This window comes from Salvelinus alpinus, chromosome 21 (genome assembly GCF_045679555.1).
Source record: "Salvelinus alpinus chromosome 21, SLU_Salpinus.1, whole genome shotgun sequence".
In the NCBI taxonomy this organism is placed as follows: Eukaryota; Metazoa; Chordata; class Actinopteri; order Salmoniformes; family Salmonidae; genus Salvelinus; species Salvelinus alpinus.
The window spans coordinates 37,837,935-37,860,802 of record NC_092106.1 but is presented as its reverse complement, the minus strand read 5'-3'; the positions used below and the strand labels follow the sequence as shown (position 1 = coordinate 37,860,802).

At 42.8% G+C, this 22,868-nt stretch overlaps 1 protein-coding gene across 3 annotated transcripts in view; it reads left to right on the top strand.

Moving 5' to 3' along the window:
* The window catches only part of LOC139548313 (phosphatidylinositol 4,5-bisphosphate 3-kinase catalytic subunit beta isoform-like), a 93,280-nt gene that overhangs the window by 23,121 nt on the left and 47,291 nt on the right, over positions 1-22,868 (top strand). For all 3 annotated transcript variants that reach the window (XM_071357918.1, XM_071357920.1, XM_071357919.1), the window contains exon 2: positions 7,724-7,803. In XM_071357918.1, the coding sequence (XP_071214019.1) occupies positions 7,784-7,803 (20 nt within the window). In that variant the 5' untranslated portion in view covers positions 7,724-7,783. The remainder of the gene's footprint in view (positions 1-7,723; positions 7,804-22,868) is intronic.

The following is a 22,868-nucleotide window of genomic DNA, read 5'->3' as shown; positions in this document are numbered from 1 at the left end:
CATCAAAATGAATGACAACTCAAGAAATCTATCTTAAATTAATTGACTTTTTTGAGGAAGTGTATGCATGCGTGTGAAGGCTTTCTGTCTGCGTAAGCATCTATGCTCAGCACAGCTGCAGCACCCAGACCTGCATCATCCACCATTGCTTTGTGCATTGTGCTACGTACCGTTAGCATTTTTCGGCTAGCGCCATGAGCCTGTCTGCTAGTTAGGCATTGATTCAGTGAAGAGCCCAGTGTTATCTTAGACTGCAAAGGATGCTTGAACAAGGCCCCTTTTTTACTGTGGTTCCAGGCAGCTTAGACGGACGCCAGTGACGTTCTACTGAGACGGATCTCTCTCGTCTCATCGCTTGTAGAGGGGTGTGCATCCAGACAGGGATGAATCAATAACTGGCCCTGCCATAAGACTGCTAAATACACTGAACACAAATATAAACGCAACATGCAACAATTTCAAAGATATTTACTGAGTTACAGTTCATATAAGGAAATCAGTCACTTGAAATAAATTCTTTAGGCCCTAATCTATGGATTTCACATGACTAGGAATACAGATATGCATCTGTTGGTCACATATACCTTAAGTAAGCATTCCACTGTTAGTCTACCCCTGTTGAAGCAAACAAAATTTGTTGCTAGGGGTTTGGTGTGGTGGTTAACGTTTAGCATCAGCGTTTCCTGGTACAGCCAGACAGGCTGAGACTGACAGACGCACAGACAGACAGGAGTAAACCGCATACTTAGACAGACACATGCACACAAAAGCAAACTCACAGAGAAACACACAGCTGTTGGATGTATTGGGTTATGTGATAATGTGAGTGCTTTGATAAGCCCAGCTCCCTATGAATCCATCCAGTCAGTTAAACATTGACTCTCCAGACTACAACATCTTATCAGTACAGCTACAGCCACACAGTTCTTGGAATGAGCATGAGTCTGCCGCTCGTAGGGGTTTTTGCGGTGTGTGTGTGTGTGTTCGTGTTTTTGTGACCTATGTTTAGCTGTCCATTTCTATAGCCTATTCTGGAGAAACTCAGAATGGACTGTGTGCTTGACTGTCCGTAATATATTAGATTACGCCCAGTTCACCGCTCTCTTTCTGAATTGATCCAGTCCCTTACAGGTGGGTGTTATGCTCCATTCTGAGTGACACTGTCATAGTTAACACAGACAGACACACAAACTCTGGTGTTGTTTTCCTGGGCTGCATAGGGTCACACCCTCCTAAACAAGATGAGCCATCTTTGCCATTGGGAAAAAACAGGAAGTCAGCAGCCTTCCTCCTCGTGTGTGTATTACGTGTCTGTCTTCAGTATTTGTATATTTGAAGTCGGACTGTGTGTCTGCAGCATGTTTATCTACCATACCACAGAGTTTACATTTCCTCTGCCGTCATTGAGTGGATATAGCCCTTTGAAGCGCGGGAGCTGGTGTGATACAGGGCCATGTGTAAACAGCAGGATAATATTGTGGTACATTATGTCAGTAGGCCTCTACCACTGTATTCTGTGTACCATAGCTCTAAGTACCCTCTTATGAGAAATCCGATGCCTCAGCTATGTTTGAAAAATATGATATTCACGCCGACCTTCCCTGGAGAGGGGCGAGAGCTAGGAGGGGAAGGGAGAGCGGGAGGGTGAGCCACAAACGTCTGAGTTGTAGTGCTTGCAATATCCGTTGTCTTAAGTGGAGAGAAAAAGGAGCCCTTTGAGGGAGTGAAATGCCACTTGGGTTGAAGGGCCATACATATATGGTCTCACACTCTGAGAAGGACCCCATCATCTCTGTCTTCTCACTCCTTCTCGCTCAAACACTCACTGACTGTGTGATCTCGTTCTCCGTAGCTGATGTGAGTAAGACCTTTAAACAGGTAAACATTCGCAAGGCCGCGGGGCCAGACGGAATACCAGGATGCGTACTCGGAGCAAGTGTCTTCACTGACATTTTCAACCTATTCCTAACCCAGTCTGTAATACCAACTTGTTTCAAGCAGACCACCACAGTCCCGTGGCCAAGAACGCCAAGGCAACCTGCCTAAATGGCTATCATCCCGTAGCACTCACATCTATAGCCATGAAATGCTTTAAAAGACTGGCTCACATCAGCGCCATCATCCCAGACACCCTGTACCCACTCAAATTTGCATACAGCCCCAACAGATTCACAGATGACACAATCTCTATTGTACCCCACACTGCCCTCACCCACCTGGACAAAGGGAATACCTATCTATGTAAGAATGCTGTTCATTGACTACAGCTCAGCATTCAACACCATAGTCCCCTCCAAGCTCATCACCAAGTTCAGGACCCTGGGACTGAACTCCTTCCTCAGCAACTGGATCCTGGACTTGCAGATGGGCCGCCCCCAGGTGGTGAGTGTAGTCAACAACACATCCACCACGCTAACCCTCAACACGGGGGCCCCTCAGGGATGTGTGCTTAGTCCACTCCTGTACTCGCTGGTCACCCATGACCTGTATTGCCACGCACGACTCCAACACCATCATTAAGTTTGCCGACAATACGAAGGTGATGGGCCTGATCAACAACAATGAAGCAGCCTATAGGGAGGTCAGAGACCTGGCAATTTGGTGACAGGACAACAACCTCTCCCTCAACATCAGCAAGACAAAGGAGCTGATTGTGGACTACATGAAACGGATCGATAGGGCTGTAGTGCAGGGGGTCTGTGTACACATTACTAAGGAATTAACATGGTCCACACCAGGGGTTGGAACCAAAATTATTTCCCAATCGTTTCGTTTTGAACAGAACCATAATTTCTTTCGTACTGTTCTGACCAGCAAAATAAAGTTCTGAACTGGTTCTAATGAAGAATAAAAATGTAACGTTTTATTTCAGTAAAAAAAAAAGATCTGAAATCGATGGTGCGGGTAAGATATTTTGTATAGGAAATTTGAATTTTGCCGTAACAACATAGCATAGTTTAATCATAATGAAAGACAAGCACACACACACTGTGCTGCCAATCGGTCTAGGGTGTGAGATGTAATAGACATTTTGCGGGTGAGGCGTGAGAGAGGATGGAGGAAGCTTGCCTTGAAGCACTGGGCGTCTTGTTATGACATGCATTATGTGGATTAGGTCCTGAATTATGGAGGAACTTTGAATGTGTTTGACCTTGAATGACTTTAACGTTGAACCAGCGCAAACGTTAGCTACCTAGCTAACAAGCTTGTGTGTGCAGAGCAGCACTAGAATTTAAAAAAGGTTTTACCTTTTATTGTAGTTAATAAATCCACTGTGAAACGTGATAACTATAGTATCCTTAATTTACATAAAAAAAAGTGAATCCATTCTTCTCTGTATAACATCTCCCTAATTTCTGAACCACTCTGATGTCATCAGTAGGCTATAGTAACCTATGCTTGAGAGACGAAGGGCAGGTAGCCTGCGGGCAGGCAGGCATTCAGGCAACTGCAAGGCACCCGACCGCAAGGCGCTACAGAGGGTGGGGAGTACAGCCCAATACATCACTTGGGCCGAGCTCCCTGCCATCCAGGACCTTTATACCAGGCGGTGTCAGAGGAAGGCCCAAAAAATTGTCAGACTCCAGCCACCAAAGCCATAGACTGTTCTCTCTGTTACCGCACGGCAAGCGGTACCAGTGCTTGCAGACTAGAACCAACAGGACCCTGAACAGCTTCTACCCCAAGCCATAAGACTGCTAAACAAGACTGATAAATAGCTAATCAAATGGGTACCCGGACTACCTGAATTTACTATTTTTTTGCACTAACTCCCTTGCACTGACTCTATGCTCACACATACTTGCACACACACCCCCCACATACACTGCTGCTGCTGTCTATTATCTATTCTGTTGCCTAGTCACTTTACCCCTACAGTTGAAGTCGGAAGTTTACATTCACCTTAGCCAAATACATTTAAACTCAGGTTTCACAATTCCTGACATTTAATCCTAGTAAAAATTCCCTGTTTTAGGTCAGTTAGGATAACCACTTTATTTTAATAATGTGAAATGTCAGAATAATAGTAACAAGAATTATTTATTTATTTCAGCTTTTATTTCTTTCATCACATTCCCAGTGGGTCAGAAGTTTACATACACTCAATTAGTATTTGGTAGTGTTGCCTTTAAATTGTGTCGAACTTGGGTAAAACATTTCGGGTAGCCTTCCACAAGCTTCCCACAATAAGTTGGGTGAATATTGGCCCCTTCCTCCTGACAGAGCTGGTGTAACTGAGTCAGCTTTGTAGGCCTCCTTGCTCGCACACGCTTTTTCAGTTCTGCCCACAAATTTTCTATAGGATTGAGGTCAGGACTTTGTGATGGCCACTCCAATACCTTGACTTTGTTGTCCTTAAGCCAATTTGCCCCAACTTTGGAAGTGTGCTTGGGTCATTGTCCATTTGGAAGACCCATTTGCAACCAAGCTTTAACTTCCTGACTGATGTCTTGAGATGTTGCTTCAATATATCCACATAATTGTCCTCCCTCATGATGCCATCTCTTTTGTGAAGTGCACCAGTCCCTCCTGCAGCAAGGCACCCCCACAACATGATGCTGCCACCCTCGTGCATCACGGTTGGGATGGTGTTCTTCGGCTTGCAAGCCTCCCCCTTTTTCCTCCAAACGTAACGATGGTCATTATGGCCGAACAGTTTCATCAGACCAGAGGACATTTCTCCAAAAAGTTTGATCTTTGTCCCCATGTCCAGTTGCAAACCGTAGTCTGGCTTTTTTATGGAGGTTTTGAAGCAGTGGCTACTTCCTTACTGAGCGCCCTTTCAGGTTATGTCGATACAGGACTCGCTTTACTGTGGATATAGATACAAAGTACGTTCATCTCCTTCCTGAGCGCTATGACGGCTGCGTGGTCCCATGGTGTTTATACTTGAGTACTATTGTTTGTACAGATGAACGTGGTACCTTCAGGCGTTTGGAAATTGCTCCCAAGGATGAACGAGACTTGTGAAGGTCTACAATTTTTTATCCTGAGGTCTTGGCTGATATCTTTTGATTTTCCCATGATGTCAAGCAAAGAAGCACTGAGTTTGAAGGTAGGCCTTGAAATACATCCACAGGTACACCTCAAATTGACTCAAATGATGTCACTTAGCCTATCAGAAGCTTCTAAAGCCATCATTTTCTGGAATTTTTCAAGCTGTTTAAAGGCACAGTCAACTTAGTGTATGTAAACGTCTGTTCCATTGGAATTGAGATACAGTGAAATAATCCGTAAACAATTGTTGGAAAAATGACTTAGGACATCTACTTTGTGCATGACACAACTAGAGGTCGACCGATTATGATTTTTCAACACCGATACCGATTTATTGGAGGACAAAAAAAGCCGATGCCGATTTTTTTTATTTATTTTTTTAAATGTTTTTATATATATATATATATCATACACACACACACATTTTTGTAATAATGACAATTGCAACAATACTGAATGAACACTTATTTTAACTTAATATAGTACATAAATACACACACACAGCTCTGAAGTGACAATGATACTGAAGAGTCTGCTTAGGAGACAAATACTCTCAACTGTTTGAATAAAATAGAGTTTAGGTTACCTGTGATGAATGTTGAAAACAAAAACTTTAATTTCTATATGCAGGAAATCCTATTTTAATAATGGGCATGGTAAGAATTGACGACCAAAGTGCGAGTCATAATTCCCATGACACCTTCTAGCAAAATCTGAAAAGCGGTTCCTTCATTTATTCCATAGGATATTTTTAGATTCACTTAAAATAAGGTCTATGTTTTGTGTAGGCTTACACCACCGTGCCAATTTTATAACTGTGTAGATATCCATAGGACAAGTTAACTCTGATCAATATTGGCTAAATATAAGCGAAGATAAAAAAAATTGTAGAGTGGATTTATGAAAATATGTTGACAAACGTTACCTTATCTTAATGAGATTTACACGGGTATCAAAACGTCGAGGCGGTTTAAGCCTGCACGAAACACAGACCTTATTTGAAGTAGATCAAGACATTCTCTATGGAAGACATGAACGGTAAAATAACGAAGGAACCCCTTTCAAGTTCAGCCGCAAGTTATTACAGGAATTATAACGCGTCGACTATTTCTCTCTAAACCATATACCTTTGACTAATCCGGAAACTATCACGTTTATTCCGTTCCGTATTTTATCTAACGGGTGGCATCCATGAGTCTAAATATTCCTGTTACATTGCACAACCTTCAATGTTGTCATAATTACGTAAAATTCTGGCAAATTAGTTCGCAAAGAGCCAGGTGGCCCAAACTGTTGCATATACCCTGACTCTGCGTGCAATGAACGCAAGAGAAATGACACAATTTCACCTGGTTAATATTGCCTGCTAACCTGGATTTCTTTTAGCTAAATATGCAGGTTTAAAAATATATACTTGTGTATTGATTTTAAGAAAGGCATTGATGTTTATGGTTAAGTACACATTGGAGCAATGACAGTCATTGATTGATTGTTTTTTATAAGATAAGTTTAATGCTAGCTAGCAACTTACCTTAGCTTACTGCATTCGCTAACAGGCAGGCTCCTTTTGGAGTGCAATGTAATCAGGTGTTAGAGCATTGGACTAGTTAACTGTAAGGTTGCAAGATTGGATCCCCCGAGCTGACAAGGTTAAAAATATGTCGAGACAGAACGTTCCTAGGCCGTCATTGAAAATAAGAATGTGTTCTTAACTGACTTGCCTAGTTAAATAAAGGTGTAAAAAAAAAAAAAAACGTCAAATCGGCGCCCAAAAATACCGATTTCCGATTGTTATGAAAACTTGAAATCGGCCCCGATTTAATCGGCCATTACGATTAATCGGTCGACCTCTAGTCCTAACCGACTTGCCAAAACTATAGTTTGTTAACAAGAAATTTGTGGAGTGGTTGAAAAAAAGAGTTTAATGACTCCAACCTAAGTGTATGTAAACTTTAGACCTCAACTGTACCTATATGTACATAGCTACCTCAATTACCTTGTTCCCCTGCACATCGACTCGGTACTTGTACTCCCTGTATATAGCCATGTTATTGTTGTTATTCACTGTGTATTTATTACTCTGTCACTTTGCAGTGTTGGGAAAAGGACCCGTAAGTAAACATTTCACTGTTAGTCTACACCTGGTGTTTATGAAGCATGTGACAAATACAATGTTTTTTATTTTAATTTTATTTTTATAAATGTTATCCCCTTTTCTCCCCAATTTTCGTGGTATCCAATCGCTAGTAATTACTATCTTGTCTGATCGCTACAACTCCCGTACGGGCTCGGGAGAGACGAAGGTCGAAAGCCACGCGTCCTCCGAAGCACAACCCAACCAAGCCGCACTGCTTCTTAACACAGCGCGCCTCCAACCCGGAAGCCAGCCACACCAATGTGTCGGAGGAAACACCGTGCACCTGGCCCCCTTGGTTAGCGCGCACTGCGCCCGGCCCGCCACAGGAGTCGCTGGAGCGCGATGAGACAAGGATATCCCTACCGGCCAAACCCTCCCTAACCCGGACGACGCTAGGCCAATTGTGCGTCGCCCCACGGACCTCCCGGTCGCGGCCAGCTGCGACAGAGCCTGGGCGCGAACCCAGAGACTCTGGTGGCGCAGCTAGCACTGATAAAATGTTATTTTGATACCTCCCGTTGATTCTCTGTAACTGATCGCATACACACACACACACACACATACTGATGTTGTTCCTTCTCCCCCCAGATGCAGTGTCCCTCCACCTCCCCAGACGCCACCAGCATGGAGGAGAGCCACAGGGAATAAATGCCTCCAGGAGACCGCAGGTAAGACCTGCATGTATTTGTCTTTAGGAAAAGCACCAAGGTAAATACAGTGCCTTCAGAAAGTATTCATACCCCTTTACTCATTCCACATTTTTCGGTGTTACAGCCTGAATTCAAAATGGATTAAATAATAAAAAATTCTCACCAATCTATACAAAATACCCCATAATGACAGTGAAAAACATGTTTTTGAAATTTGAGCAAATTTATTGAAAATGAAATACAGAAATATCTAATTTACACAAGTATTCACACTCCTAAGTAAATACTTAGTAGAAGCACTTTGACAGTGATTACAGCTCTGAATCTTTGGGTAAATCTCTAAGAGCTTTATACCTGAGTTGTGCAACATCTGCCCATTTTTATTATTTTCTAAATTCTTCAAGCTCTGTCAAATTTGGTTGTTGATCATGTCTAGACAACCATTGCCGTAGATTTAAGTCAAAACTGTAACTCGGCCACTCAGGAACATTCAGTGTCTTGGTAAGCAACTCGTGTAGATTTGGCAATTGTCCTGCTGAAAGGAGAATTCATCTCCCAGTGTCTGGTGGCAAGCAGACTGAACCAGGTTTCCTCAAAACATGTTGCCTGTGCTTAGCTCCATTCCATAATTTTTTTTATTCTGTAAAACTCCCCAGTTCTTAAACGATTACAAGAATACCCCTAACATGATGCAGCAACCACTATGCTTGAAATTATGGAGAGTGGTACTCAGTCATATGTTTTGGGCAAATCCAATACAACACTTTCTATTCAGGACAAAAAGTTAATTGCTTTGACATATTTTTTTTTGCATTATTACTTTAAGGCTTTGTTGTAAACAGGATGCATGTTATATATATTTTTTAAATATTTGTATTCTATACGGGCTTCTTTTCACGTATTGTGGAGTAACTACAATGTTGTTGACCCATCCTCAGTTTTCTCCTGTCACAGCCATTAAACTCTAACTGTTTTAATGTCACCATTGGCCTCATAGTGAAATCATTGAGCGGTTTCTTCCTCTCCGGCAACTGAGATAGGAAGGAAGCCTGTATCTTTGTAGTGACTGGGTGTATTGATACATCATCCAAAGTGTAATTAATAACTTCACCATGCTCAAAGGGATATTCAGCTTTGTTTTTAGCCATCTGCCAGTAGGTGCGCTTCTTTGCAGGCATTGGAAAACCTCCCTGGTCTTTGTGGTTAAATCTGTGTTTGAAATATACTGCTGGACTGAGGGACCTTACAGATAATTGTATGTGTGGGGTACAGAGATGAGGTAGTCATTCCAAAATCATGTTAAACATTATTATTGCACATAGTGAGTTCATGCAACTTATGTGACTTGTTAAGCAAATGTTTACTTCTAAACTTTAGGCTTGCCATAACAAAGGGGTTGAATACTTATTGACTCAAGACATTTCAGCTTTTCAGGTTTAATTAAAAAAAATGGAAATTCAAAAAGCATAATTCCACTTTGGCATTATGGGGTATTGTATGTAAGCAAGTGACAAAAAAAATCTCAATTTAATCCATTTTAAATTCAGGCTGTAAAACCAACAAAATGTGGAAAAAGTCAATGTACTGTATATCTTAGCAAAACCTTTTGGCAAGTTAGAAAGTGCTTTTCCCACCTACATTAGTGTATTCGGGAAAGTATTCAGACCCCTTGACTTTTCCACCCTTTGTTACGTTACAGCCTTATTCTAAAATTGATTAAAAACAATTTAAATCCCTCATCAATCTACACACAATACCCCATAATTGCAAAGCAAAAACAGATTTTTTGAAAATACGTACAGTACCACATCTACTTGTTCAAGGGTTTTTCTTTATTTTTACTATTTTCTACATTGTGGAATAATAGTGAAGACATCAAAACTATGAAATAACACATGGAATCATTTAGTAACCTAAAAAGTGTTAAACAAATCAAAATATATTTGAGATTCTTCAAAGTAGCCACCCTTTGCCTTGATGACAGCTTTGCACACTCTTGGCATTCTTTCAACCAGCTTTACCTGGAGGGCTTTTCCAACAATTTGAAGGAGTTCCCACATATGCTGAGCACTTGTTGGCTGCTTTTCCTTCATTCTGCGGTCCGACTCATCCCAAACCATCTCAATTGGGTTGAGGTCGGGTGATTGTGGAGGCCAGGTCATCTGATGCAGCACTCCATCAATCTCCTTGGTCAAGTAGCTCTTACGCAGCCTGGATGTGTGTTGGGTCATTGTTTTGTTGAAAACAAATGATAGTCCCACTTTGCGAAAATCCAGATGGGATGGCGTATCGCTGCAGAATGCTGTGGTAGCCATGCTGGTTAAGTGTGCCTTGAATTCAAAATAAATCAGACAGTGTCACCAGCAATGCACCATCACACCGCCTCCTCCATGCTTCACGGTGGGAACCACACATGCAGCATCTGTGAAGCATTTATTTGGGCTGCAATCTGAGGTGAAGTTAATGAACTTGTCCTCTGCAGCAGAGGTTACTCTGGGTCTTCCTTTCCTGTGGCGGTCCTCATGAGAACCAGTTTCATCATATCGCTTGATGGTGTTTGCGACTGCACTTATAGAAACTTTCAAAGTTTTTTTAAATATCCCATATTGACTGACCTTCATGTCTTAAAGTATTGATGGACTGTCGTTTCTCTTTGCTTATTTGAGCTGTTCTTGCCATAATTTGGACTTGATCTTTTACCAAATAGGGCTATCGTCTGCTCAAACGCATTAAGAAGGGATTTTTTTTTACAAATGAACTTTTAACAAGGCATTCCAGGACTGCCTCATGAAGCTGGTTGAGAGAATTCCAAGAGTGTTCAAAGCTGTCGAGCCAAAGGGTGGCTACTTTGAAGAATCTCAAAAATAAAATATTTTTTGTTTTGTTTAACAATTTTTGGTTACTTACTACATGATTCCATATGTGTTTTTTTCATAGTTTTGATGACTTCCCTATTATTCTACAATGTAGAACTTTTTAAAAACAAAGAGAAATCTGGGAATGAGTAGGTGTGTTAACTTTTATGGGGTATTGTGTGTAGACTGATGGGGGGCAACAAGTGTAATCCATTTTAGAATAATGCTGTAATAAAATGTGGGAAAAGTCCAAGGTCTGAATACTTTAAGAATTTTTATTTTATTTAACCTTTATTTAACTGGGTAAGTCAGTTAACTAAGAAAAAAATATTATTTACAATGACGGTCTACCAAAAGGCCTCCTGCGGGGACAGGCTGGGATTAAAAATAAAAAATGTAATTACAATATATGACAAAGCACACATGACGAGAGACAACACTACATGAAGAGAGACCGACGACGACAACATAGCATGGCAGCAGCACATAACATGGTACAAACATTGTTGGTTACAGACAACAGCACAAAGGGCAAGAAGGTAGAGACAACAATACATCACGCAAAGCAGCCACAACTGTCAGTAAGAGTGTCCATGATTGGCTATCGTGGCTAATGCCCTTGTCCAGAAGCAAGCACAAGTTAGCCTCGAGCTAGGCCCTTTCCCCCGGCTAGCAAATGAAGTACACCAACTACAATACCCCTCTTGCCAATTTCCCTGGACCCTTTGTCGACACGGAGCCCCGCCGATCCATCACGACTGGTCTGCTGACATATTTCGGCCGATGTGCTCTCAACCGGCCTCTGCGTCGTTGATGTTGGTGAGGACCCAGCTACTAGCCCCGGCCCGCTAACTCTTTGAGCGCGGTGTCTCCCGCTCGCCTACCGTATTGACAACTGCCGAGCGGCTCCCTGTTTCGTCCATTGCTGCTTATTGGACCCTATGATCACTCAGCCACACAGCTGATGCCTGCTGGACTGTTTATGAACACGGTACTTAATTTTGTTTATCTGTCGGCCCCAGCCTCGAACTCAGTGTGTAGCTAACTGACCCTCTCTGCCCATTCATCGACATTTTCCCGTTGTTGTCCTAGCTGTTTACCCATTGTCTTAGCCATCCCAATCAACACCTGTGATTGCTTTATGCGTCCCTCTAATGCCACTATGCCTTGTATACTGTTGTTTAGGGTAGCTCTCATTTGTTTTTTGTTTTACTGCGGATCCCCTACTCCCGCTCTACATGCCTCGGTTAGCTCCCTTCCCCACCCCCATGCCCTTGTCTGTGCATTATGCCCTGAATCTATCCTACCACGCCCAGAAGTCTGCTCCTTTTACTCTTTGTTCGGAACGCGCTAGACGACCAGTTCTTATAGCCTTTAGCCGTACCCTTATCCTACTCCTCCTCTGGTCCTCTGGTGATGTAGAGGTTAACCAAGGCCCTGTGTCCCCAGGCGCTCTCATTTGTTGACTTCTGTAACTGGAAAAGCCATGGGTTCATGCATGTTAACATCAGAAGCCTCCTCCCTAAGTTTGCTTTATTCACTGCTCTAGCACACTCCGCCAACCCTGATGTCCTAGCCGTGTCTGAATCCTGGCTTAGGAAGGCCACAAATTACTGAAATTTCCATCCCCAAATCCAACATTTTCCGTCAAGATAGAACTGCTAAAGGGTGCAGAGTTGCAATCTACTGTAGTGAGCCTGCAGTGTTCTGTCATACTATCCAGGTCTATGCCCAAACAGTTCGAGCTACTACTTTTAAAAGTCCATCTCTCCAGAAATAAGTCACTGTTGCCGCTTGTTATAGACCCCCCTCAGCTCCCAGCTGTGCCCTGGACACCATATGTGAATTGATTGCCCCCCATCTGTCGTCAGAGTTTGTACTGTTAGATGACCTAAACTTGGATATGCTTAACACCCCGGCCGTCCTACAATATAAGCTAGATGCCCTCAATCTCACACCAATTATCAAGGAACCTACCAGGTACAACCCCAAATCCGTAAACATGGGCACCCTAATAGATATCATCCTGACCAACTTGCCCTCTAAATACACCTCTGCTGTTTTCAACCAGGATCTCCGCGATCACTGCCTCATTGCCTGCGTCCGTTATGGGTCTGCAGTCAAACGACCACCCCTCAACACTGTCAAACGCTCCCTAAAACACTTCTGCGGGCAGGCCTTTCTAATCGCCCTGGAAGGATATTGACCTCATCCCGTCAGTAGAGGATGCCTGGTTGTTCTTCAAAAGTGCCTACCTCACAATCTTAAATAAGCATGCCCCTTTCAGAAAATGTAGAACTAAGAACAAATATAGCCCTTGGTTCACTCCAGACTTGACTGCCCTTGACCAGCACAAAAACATCCTGTGGCATACTGCACTAGCTTCGAATAGTCCCCGCGATATGCAACTTTACAGGGAATTCAGGAACCAGTATACACAGTTAGGAAAGCAAAGGCTAGCTTTTTCAAACAGAAATATGCATCCAGCAGCACTAATTCCAAAAAGTTTTGGGACACTAAAGTCCATGGAGAATAAGAGCACATCCTCTCAGCTGCCCACTGCACTGAGAGTAGGAAACACTGTCACCACTGATAAATCCACGATAATCAAGAATTTCAATAAGCATTTCTCTACGGCTTCTACACCTGCATTGCTTGCTGTTTGGGGTTTTAGGCTGGGTGTCTGTACAGCACTTCGAGATATTAGCTGATGTACGAAGGGCTATATAAAATAAACTTGATTTGATTTGATACGGCTGGTCACGCTTTCCACCTGGCTACCCCGGCCAACAGCTCGGCACCCCCCGCAGCAACTGGCCCAAACCCCCCCCACCCCCATCCCCGCTTCTGCTTCAACCAAATCCAGACAGCTGATGTCCTGAAAGAGCTAAAGAATCTGGTTCCCTACAAATCAGCTGGGCTAGACAATCTGGACCCCCTCTTCCTAAAATTATCCGCTGCCATTGTTGCAACCCCCTATTACTAGTCTGTTCAACCTCTTTCATATCGTCTGAGATTCTTAAAGATTGGAAAGCGGCCGCAGTCATCCCCCTCTTCAAAGGGGGAGACGCTCTAGACCCAAACTGTTACAGATCTATATCCATCCTGCCCTTCTAAAGTCTTCGAAAGCCAAGTTAACAAACAGATCACCGGCCATCTCGAATCCCACCGTACCTTCTCCATTATGCAATCCGGTTTCTGAGCTGGTCACGGGTGCACCTCAGCCACGCTCAAGGTCCTAAACGATATCATAACCACCATCGATTAAAAAAACAGTACTGTGCAGCCGTCTTCATCGACTTGGCCAAGGCTTTTGACTCTGTCAATCACCGTATTCTTATCGGTAGGCTCAACAGCCTTGGTTTCTCTGACTGCCTGGCCTGGTTCACTAACTACTTTTCCGATAGAGTTCAGTGTGTTAACTGAGCTTCAATGCCATACAAACCTCCTTCCGTGGCCTCTAGTAACGCTAGTAAAACTAAATGCATGCTCTCCAACTGATCGCCGCCCGCCTAGCATCACTACTCTGGACGGTTCTGACTTAAAATATGTGGACAACTATAAATACCTAGGTGTCTGGCTAGACTGTAAACTCTCCTTCCAGACTCATATTAAGCATCTCCAATCCAAAATTAAATCTGGAATCGGCTTCCTATTTCGCAACAAAGCCTCCTTCTCTCATGCTGCCAACAAACCCTCGTAAAACTGACTATCCTGCCGATCCTTGACTTCGTCGATGTCATTTACAAAATAGCCTCCAACACTCTACTTAGCAAATTAGATGTAGTCTATCAGTGCCATCTGTTTTGTCACCAAAGCCCCATATACTACCCACGATTGCGACCTGTAGTGCTCTCATTGGCTGGCCCTCGCTACATATTCGTCGCCAAACCCACTGGCTCCAGGTCATCTATAAGTCTTTGCTAGGTAAAGCTCCGCCTTATCTCAGCTCACTGGTCACCATAGCAACACCCGGCTGTAGCACGTGCTCCAGCAGGTATATTTCACTGGTCATCCCCAAAGCCAGCACCTCCTTTGGCTGCCTTTTCCTTCCAGTTCTCTGCTGCCAGTGACGGGAACGAATTGCAAATATCACTGAAGTTGGAGACCTATATCTCCCTCACTAACTACAAGCATCAGCTGTCAGAGCAGCTTACCGATCGCTGCATCTGTACACAGCCCACCTGTAAATAGTAAATTACTTCGCTACTATGGCCTATTTATTGCCTTACCTCATTTGCACCCACTGTATACAGATTTTCTATTGTGTTATTGTGACTGTACGTTTGTTTATTCCATGTGTAACTCTGTTGTTGTTTTTGTCGCACTGCTTTGCTTTATCTTGGCCAGGTGGCAGTTGTAAATGAGAACTTGTTCTCAACTGGCCTACCTGGTTGAATAAAGGTGAATATATAGAGATTACCAGTTTACAGAGGAGTATTGATTGCACTGTATGGTAAAAATGTATTGTAAAGGACACGTGCGTGCTGGAATGCATTGCGCTGAGTGCGCTGGAAACTGGGAGGGTAGTGTCCTGACAGGCGGAGAATGTTGGAAATCTGCCAGCACAGTTTGGGAAAAGCTGCTGGGTGAACACTACGTAGCCTAGCCACCATGAGGTTTCACTTTGCTGTCTAATCACAAAACCTGGATTATTGTCCTAGTTCACTGCTTTAGTAAGTAAGTCACTGCTCATCTGTTCTCCATCCTATGTTCTGGCCTGTGTTCAAATGTCTGTTTTGTAAATCCCCAGGACCATGATGGAGGAAAACTGTAGTGGCTCTCCTCCAGACTTCTATGATCTACAAATATGACCTTCTGTAGTAACATGGGGCTGTGACTGAGTTTATGGCGCTATGGCTCACTCATCATGGTGTGTGTAGGTGGCGTGCTTATGTGTGAACAGTGTACATAGAGATGTGTGTATACTTACCAAAGAAGTGTTCTGTGGTAAAGGGTCATTGCTTCAGGCTCCTAGCCAGATCTATTGCATCCAATGAACTCAATAAGCAATGTTCTGTCTCAGAGCTTTGCGTGTGAGAGAGAAATATGTCATGTGAAGACAAATGTGGGCATTAAAGTCCTGTTGGACACATGTACAGTGCATTTGGAAAGTATTCAGACCCCTTGACTTTTTCCATATTTTGTTACGTTGTAGCCTTATTCTAAACTTGATGAAATTGTTTCCCCCCCTCATTAATCTACACACAATAACCCATGATGACAAAACAAAAACACGTTTTTAGATTTTTTGTTGTTGAAATATGACATTTACATAAGTATTCGCCCCAGTCTGAGCTCCGCTCTGGAGTAGGTTTTCATCAAGGATATCTCTGTACTTTTCCCCGTTCATCTTTCCCTCGATCCTGATTAGTCTCCCAGTCCCTGCTGCTGAAAAACATCCCCACAGTATGATGCTGCCACCACCATGCTTCACTGTAGGGATGGTGTCAGGTTTCCTCCAGATGTGACTAGGGCTGTTGCGGTGACCGTATTACTGCCACACCGACAGTCACGAGTCAGGAAGGCAGTCAAATTCCACGTGACCGTTTAGTCACGGTAATTATTATTCTCCAAGCTCTACTGCTGCTGCTGTTCATTACTTGCGTACTGCCTGGTACTCAGCACTTCATTGTCCCTCTAATCACTCTGACATCAATGCAAATGTAATCGAAAATCTAATCAAACACTTCATGAGAGCTCATGAGCTAATGTTGCGCAACATTTCTAGAGAAAACAGAGTGATGGCCGCTTAACGAAGATCCCATCAGCTTTCTATAGGCTAGGTCTACTATATTTATTTCTCAACTTTCCTAATATTAACCTTTCTAGGTCACACGTTCCGCTAGCGGAACCCCTCGACAACATTCCGCTGAAAAGGCAGCGCCTTTACACATTAACAAGTCCAATTCAGCAAATGAAAGATAAACATCTTGTTAATCTACCCATCGTGTCCGATTTAAAAAATATATATATAAATAAATAAATAAAAATAAATAAATAAATAAAATGCTTTACAGTGAAAACACAACATGTGATTGTTAGATCACTGCCAAGTCCAAAAAACACAGCCATTTACCAGCCAAAGATAGGAGTCACAAAAAGCAGAAATAGAGATAAAATGAATCACTAACCTTTGATCTTCATCAGATGACACTCATAGGACATCATGTTACACAATACATGTATGTTTTGTTCGATAATGTGCATATTTATATCCAAAAATCTGTTTACATTGGCGCCATGTTCAGAAATGCCTCCAAAATATCCGGAGAAATTGCAGAGAGCCACATCAAATAACAGAAATACTCATCATGAACTTTGATGAAAGATACATGTTTTACATAGAATTAAAGATACACTTGTTTTTAATGCAACCGCTGTGTCAGATTTCAAAAAAACTTTACGTAAAAAGCACACCATGCAATAATCTGAGACGGCGCTCAGATATAAACAACATTTCTCCGCCATGTTGGAGTCAACAGAAATACGAAATTTCATTATAAATATTCCCTATGATGATCTTCATCAGAATGCACTCCCAGGAATCCTAGTTCCACAATAAATTGTTGTTTTGTTCGATAATGTCCAATATTTATGTCCAAGTAGGTACTTTTTGTTAGCACGTTTAGTACACATATCCAAACGCTCGCGCAGATCCAGGCGAACATCGGACGAAAACATCAAGTAGTTATATTACAGGTCGAATAAACTTGTCAAACTAAGTATAGAATCAATCTTTAGGATGTTGTTATCATAAATATTCAATAACGTTCCAACCGGAGAATTCCTTTGTGTCTATAGAAGTAATGGAACTGAAGTCAATATCATGTGGAATGCGCGTGACCAGGACCTGGCTCTCTGCCAGACCACTGACTCAAACAGCTCCCATCCGGCTCAACATCACAGTATAAGCTTCATTCAACGTTCTACAGACTGTTGACATCTAGTGGAAGGCGTAGGAAGTGCAAACAGATCCATATCCCACTGGAATTTCAATAGGCGATGAGTTGAAAATCGACCAGCCTCAGAATTCCCACTTCCTGTTTGGATTTTTTCTCAGGTTTTTGCCTGCCATATGAGTTCTGTTATACTCACAGACATCATTCAAACAGTTTTAGAAACTTCAGAGTGTTTTCTATCCAATAGTAATATTAATATGCATATATTAGCATCTGGGACAGAGTAGGAGGCAGTTCACTCTGGGCACGCTATTCATCCAAAGTGAAAATGCTGCCCCCTATCCCTAAAAAGTTTTAAGCACATTGCTTACAGGATTATAGCCTACCTGGCTGGCATGAAAATAAACCACGGGGAAAAGCGTCCCGCAATCGCAATTGAAGTGCATATGGGGTTTTTCCCCGCTGCCCGTTTCCATACAGGTGCATGATAATGGTCCATTCTAAATCATAACAAATGTCACATATATTATTTAGTATATGTAAAGATGAGATTAAATCAAGAATAGTCTGATGGGTGACAATGATGGGTGACAGTATTAGCCTATCACTTGTTAATTATATATTATCACTTGTGAATAATGCCCAGCATAAGAAACTATGCCTTTTTTTGGCAACTTTTTCTAATCATAGTTGCACACCATGTAGCCTAGGCCATAGGCCTATTTGTTTTAATAAGGTTTGTATCACAACTAAAGTGCCCTAATAACTTATTTTTAAATGAAGCACATAAATCTGCTTTACAAGGGGTGTAGAGCCTAACTGGCATACATAAGCAGTGTGTGCCTTTCAAGTTTGGGGAAGATCATTTTCACCATAAATGCAACTTTTGTAATAAAGCATTACATGCATAATTGCGTTTGTTTTCACTTTTGATAATGGTGTTTTCCACTAATAGAACATTTGCACTTATAGCCTACTACCATGTGTGCATTGCTGTGCTTATAATGTGAATAAATTGCCTAATAGTTTATCAACATTTAAGCTAAACATTCTGATCTGTAGTGTCAGCCACATTGCTTAAAAAATGTTTTTTGATGCTAGTAGTTGTATTAATTTGGGATATATCACGTCCCAGACTGTTTGGAATATTTATTTATCGCACAGAATCGAATAGGTCAACTTTTGTACAATGTGGGATAGTAGATTGACATAGGCTAGTGCTTTTGCTATTCATTAGGCCTACTCATCTTGTTGGCTGACTAAAAGTAAATCTGGACAGTTATTCCAATATTTTCAATATGCACCTCAGAATTGGATAAGGACGCATGCAGTTGTGTCCCCGACGTGTCGGTCTTCTCTTGTAGCCTGTTAGAAAGACCCGATCACTTGACGGAGAGCGGTGTGAGTGAGAGATGCTCCGGGTTGCGCAGCACACTCTGGGAGAAGGGCACAACGTAGCACTCCGGGCCGCAAAAGGGGATGCTGCCATAAAATTCAAGGCGTTATCAAGTGCTTGTCAAATGGTGAATGAGAGACTGATGAGGGGTGTACGCAGAAAGCAGAACTCATGCCTATCAGGCTACTTTTTTTCAAATCATAAGTAGTCTCATCATGCATCCTTATTAAACATGACAACATATAGCCCCATGTTTGTAGAACTACAGTTACATTACTAACTCTAAATTAAGGATATAGGAATACCTATTTCTTTGTTAATAACCGCTCAACACAGAATAGCCATGTGCAACACTCCTTCAAATCGTTGGGAGAAAATATCCTTTCTTTTATTCAGCTTTGTATTCTTCATACTATAAAATAATGCCACGGAATTATAAGCAAATCTTGTCTGCTAATTTAACTAGTGTATCCCACAGCCATTTGGCATATCCACATCAGGACCTTCTTCTGAAATAGATTTGACTTTCTTTAGACCTGCTAGTACACGAAAGGCAAGTTTTAGGGGGTGGGGGGGGTGCTGGAGGATTGTATAAGATGCTCTTTTGAAGCGGTAAGGTTTCAGATGTTTTCGGAAGATGGGCAAGGATGTCCTAGCTTCATGTTCCACCATTAGGGTGCCAGGCCAGAGAATAGCTTTGACTGGGCTGAGTGGGAGCTGCCCTCCCATAGGGGTGGGAGTGCCAAAAGACCTAAGCTGGCATAACAGAGTACCTCGGTTTGGGTGTAATGTTTGAGCTTAGCCTGAAGAGATTGGCCGTTCCTCTTGCTGCGCCGTAGGCAAGTACCATGGTCTTGTAGTGCATGTGAGCTTCGACTGGAATCCAGTGACGTGTGCGGAGGAGCGGATGACATAGGAGAACTTGGGAAGGTTGAACACCAGGTGGGCGGCAACATTCTGGATAAATTGCAGGGGTTTGATGTCACTAGCGGGGAGCCCACCAACAGTGAGTTTCAGTAGTCCAGACGGGAGATGACAAGTGGCTGGATTAGGACCTGCACCACTTCCTGTGTGAGGGAAGATCGTACTCTACGGATTTTGTAGAACATGAATCTACAGGAGTGGTCACTCCTTTGATGTTTGCAGAGAATGACAGGTTGTTGTCCAGGGTCACGCCAAGGTTCTTTGCACTTTGGGAGGGGGACACCACAGTTGTCAACCGTGATGGAGAGGACTTGGAGCGGGCTGGCCTTCCTCGGGAGAAAGAGCAGCTCCGTCTTGAGCTTGAGGTCGTGGGCTGACATCCAAGCTAAGAAATCTGCCAGGCACATAGAGGCACGTGTCGCCATCTGGGTGTCAGAAGGGGGAAGGAAAAAAGTAATTAAGTGTCATCATCCACATAGTAATGATAGGAGAGACCGTGTAATATTATGATGGAGCCAAGTGACTTGGTGTATAGAGAGAAGGAAAGGGCCTAGAACCGAGCCCTGGGGAACACCAGTAGTGTGAGCATGTCGTGGAGAAGATCTGTGTCTGCACATCACCTGGTATGAGCCTGCCAGGTAGGATGCAATTCAAGAGTGTGCAGAGCCTAAGACGCCCAGCCCTGATAGGGTGGAGAGAAGGATCTGATGGTTCACAGTGTCGAAGGCAGCGGATAGATCTTCAAATCAAAATGTATTGGTCAAATACACATATTTAGCAGATGTTATTGTGGTTATAGCGAAATGCTTGTATCCTCTCTTGGAGGATGTGAACAGAGGAGAGTGTCAGTTTTGACGGTGCGGAGAGCCTCTGTGACACAGAAGAGCATTCTTGGTTGATTGACCCGTCTTGAAGGCTGACTGGTTAGGGTCAAGAAGATCGTTCTGAGAGAAATTGCAAGAGAGTTGGTCAGAGACGGCACACTCAAGTGTTTTGGAAAGAAAAGAATGAAGGGATACCGGTCTGTAGTTTTTGACGTCAGATGGGTCGTGTGTTGGTTTCTTGGGGAGAGGAGTGACTCTGGCCATTTTTGAAGTCCGAGGGGACGCAGCCAGTGGTCAGAATGAGTTGATGATGGATGTGAGGAATAAGAGCTCTCTAGAGATGGTCTGGAGCGGATTGGGTCAAGCGGGCAGGTTGTCGGGCTGCCGAACCTGACTAGTCACAGGATTTCATCTGGGGAGAAAGAGGTAAATGAGCAGGGTAGTTCTGTGTGAGTGGGACCAGTAGACCCAGTAGGCTAAGTAAATGAGGAGCGGATGTCGTCAACATTCTTTTTTCTCCTTTTAACTTTCTTTCTCCTCTCTCTTTCTCCTCTCTCTTTCTCCTCTCTCTTCAGCTGAGCTCTGTTCATCTGTTCCTACTCCGAATAATGTTGAAATAGACCCTGATTCAATTATCTCTGTCTCTTTGGTCCTGTCGCTCTTCCCATCTTCCTACCTTAGCCCATCACCCCGGAGCACAAGGAATGTTTACAAGGCAGGCACAAATCTTTTTTTGACTGTCCAAGCTCTAAAGTGGAATGGCACGGCACTCTCCATTCCCGGAAAGAGAGCTCAAACTTGGTTTTCTCTCAGGAAGTGTTTTTTTGTTGTGTGTTTTGATTTATAGTAGTATTCTTTTCACTGCTATGACTTTGGTTAATGTGAACCCTTCCACATACAATCCTAGGAAACTCTTCTGCGGTGCCTATTCTTAATGCAGTGTTCTGGTGGTATTATTAACAGTCCACTACAGTGTGCCACTACCCATTTTATAAGGTTATTGTACTGCATGTGTGACTAGACAGTATTTATTTTATTTACTTTTCTGCTCTTTTGCACACCAGTATCTCTACTTGCACACCATCTGCTCATTTATCACTCCAGTGTTAATCTGCTAAATTGACATTATTCGCTCCTATGGCCTATTTATTGCCTACCTCCTCATGGCTTTTGCACACACTGTATATAGACTTTCTTTTTTCTACTGTGTCATTGACTTGTTTATTGTGTTATTGGCTTGTTTATTGTTTACTCCATGTGTAACTCTGTGTTGTTGTCTGTGTCACACTGCTTTGCTTTATCTTGGCCAGGTCGCAGTTGTAAATGAGAACTTGTTCTCAACTAGCCTACCTGGTTAAATAAAGGTGAAATAAAAAATTATAAAGGACTATGGTAGATCTATTACTATACATACAGTATAATGATAATATAGGAACCTATTGCTGATGCATGTTATTGTACTATATTCAATGCATATACAGCAACAGTGCAGATTGCAGCAATTGGTTTTAATGCAAATGTCAAATAACTCCGGGTGAATGAGAGCTGGAGAGTTACAACCTGAACGGACGGACGGACGAACGGAAGGACACTGTATCGCTTACTAGAGCAGTGTCCCTGGCAACAGTCAGCTCAATAGAGTGTTGGAGCCTGTGTGTGCTTGCGTGCCTTTTTTTTGAGAGAGCGACACACAGGGAGACTTGTGGATTGTGTTACATTCAAGACAGTTTGGTGTTATTTTTATACGTTTGTTCCTGGTGTTCTCGGTCTCTGCTAGTTCAGTCTGTCTGAGCATTATCGGGAGCAGAGACAGTTTGGGACTTCTTTATAGCTAGTCTGGAGCCAGCGACTGGTTTGAAGACACTCCTAGCATTGTGCTTCGACAATGACGTTAGAATACCTCTTCATCAATCAGTGTTGCTTTGAAAGAGGATAGCTCGACTTCCCTGTTTCTGCCTCAGCCTACTATTCTCATATAGAAATAGGTATCAGCCTCTGTCTGTTTCTGCCTCAGCCTACTATTGTCATATAGAAATAGGTATCAGCCTCTGTCTGTTTCTGCCTCAGCCTACTATTCTCATATAGAAATAGGTATCAGCCTCTGTCTGTTTCTCCTGGTAAAATGGCACGGACATATAGGTTAACGTTTGTACATAGGGGCTTAATCACCTTTAGGCATCTG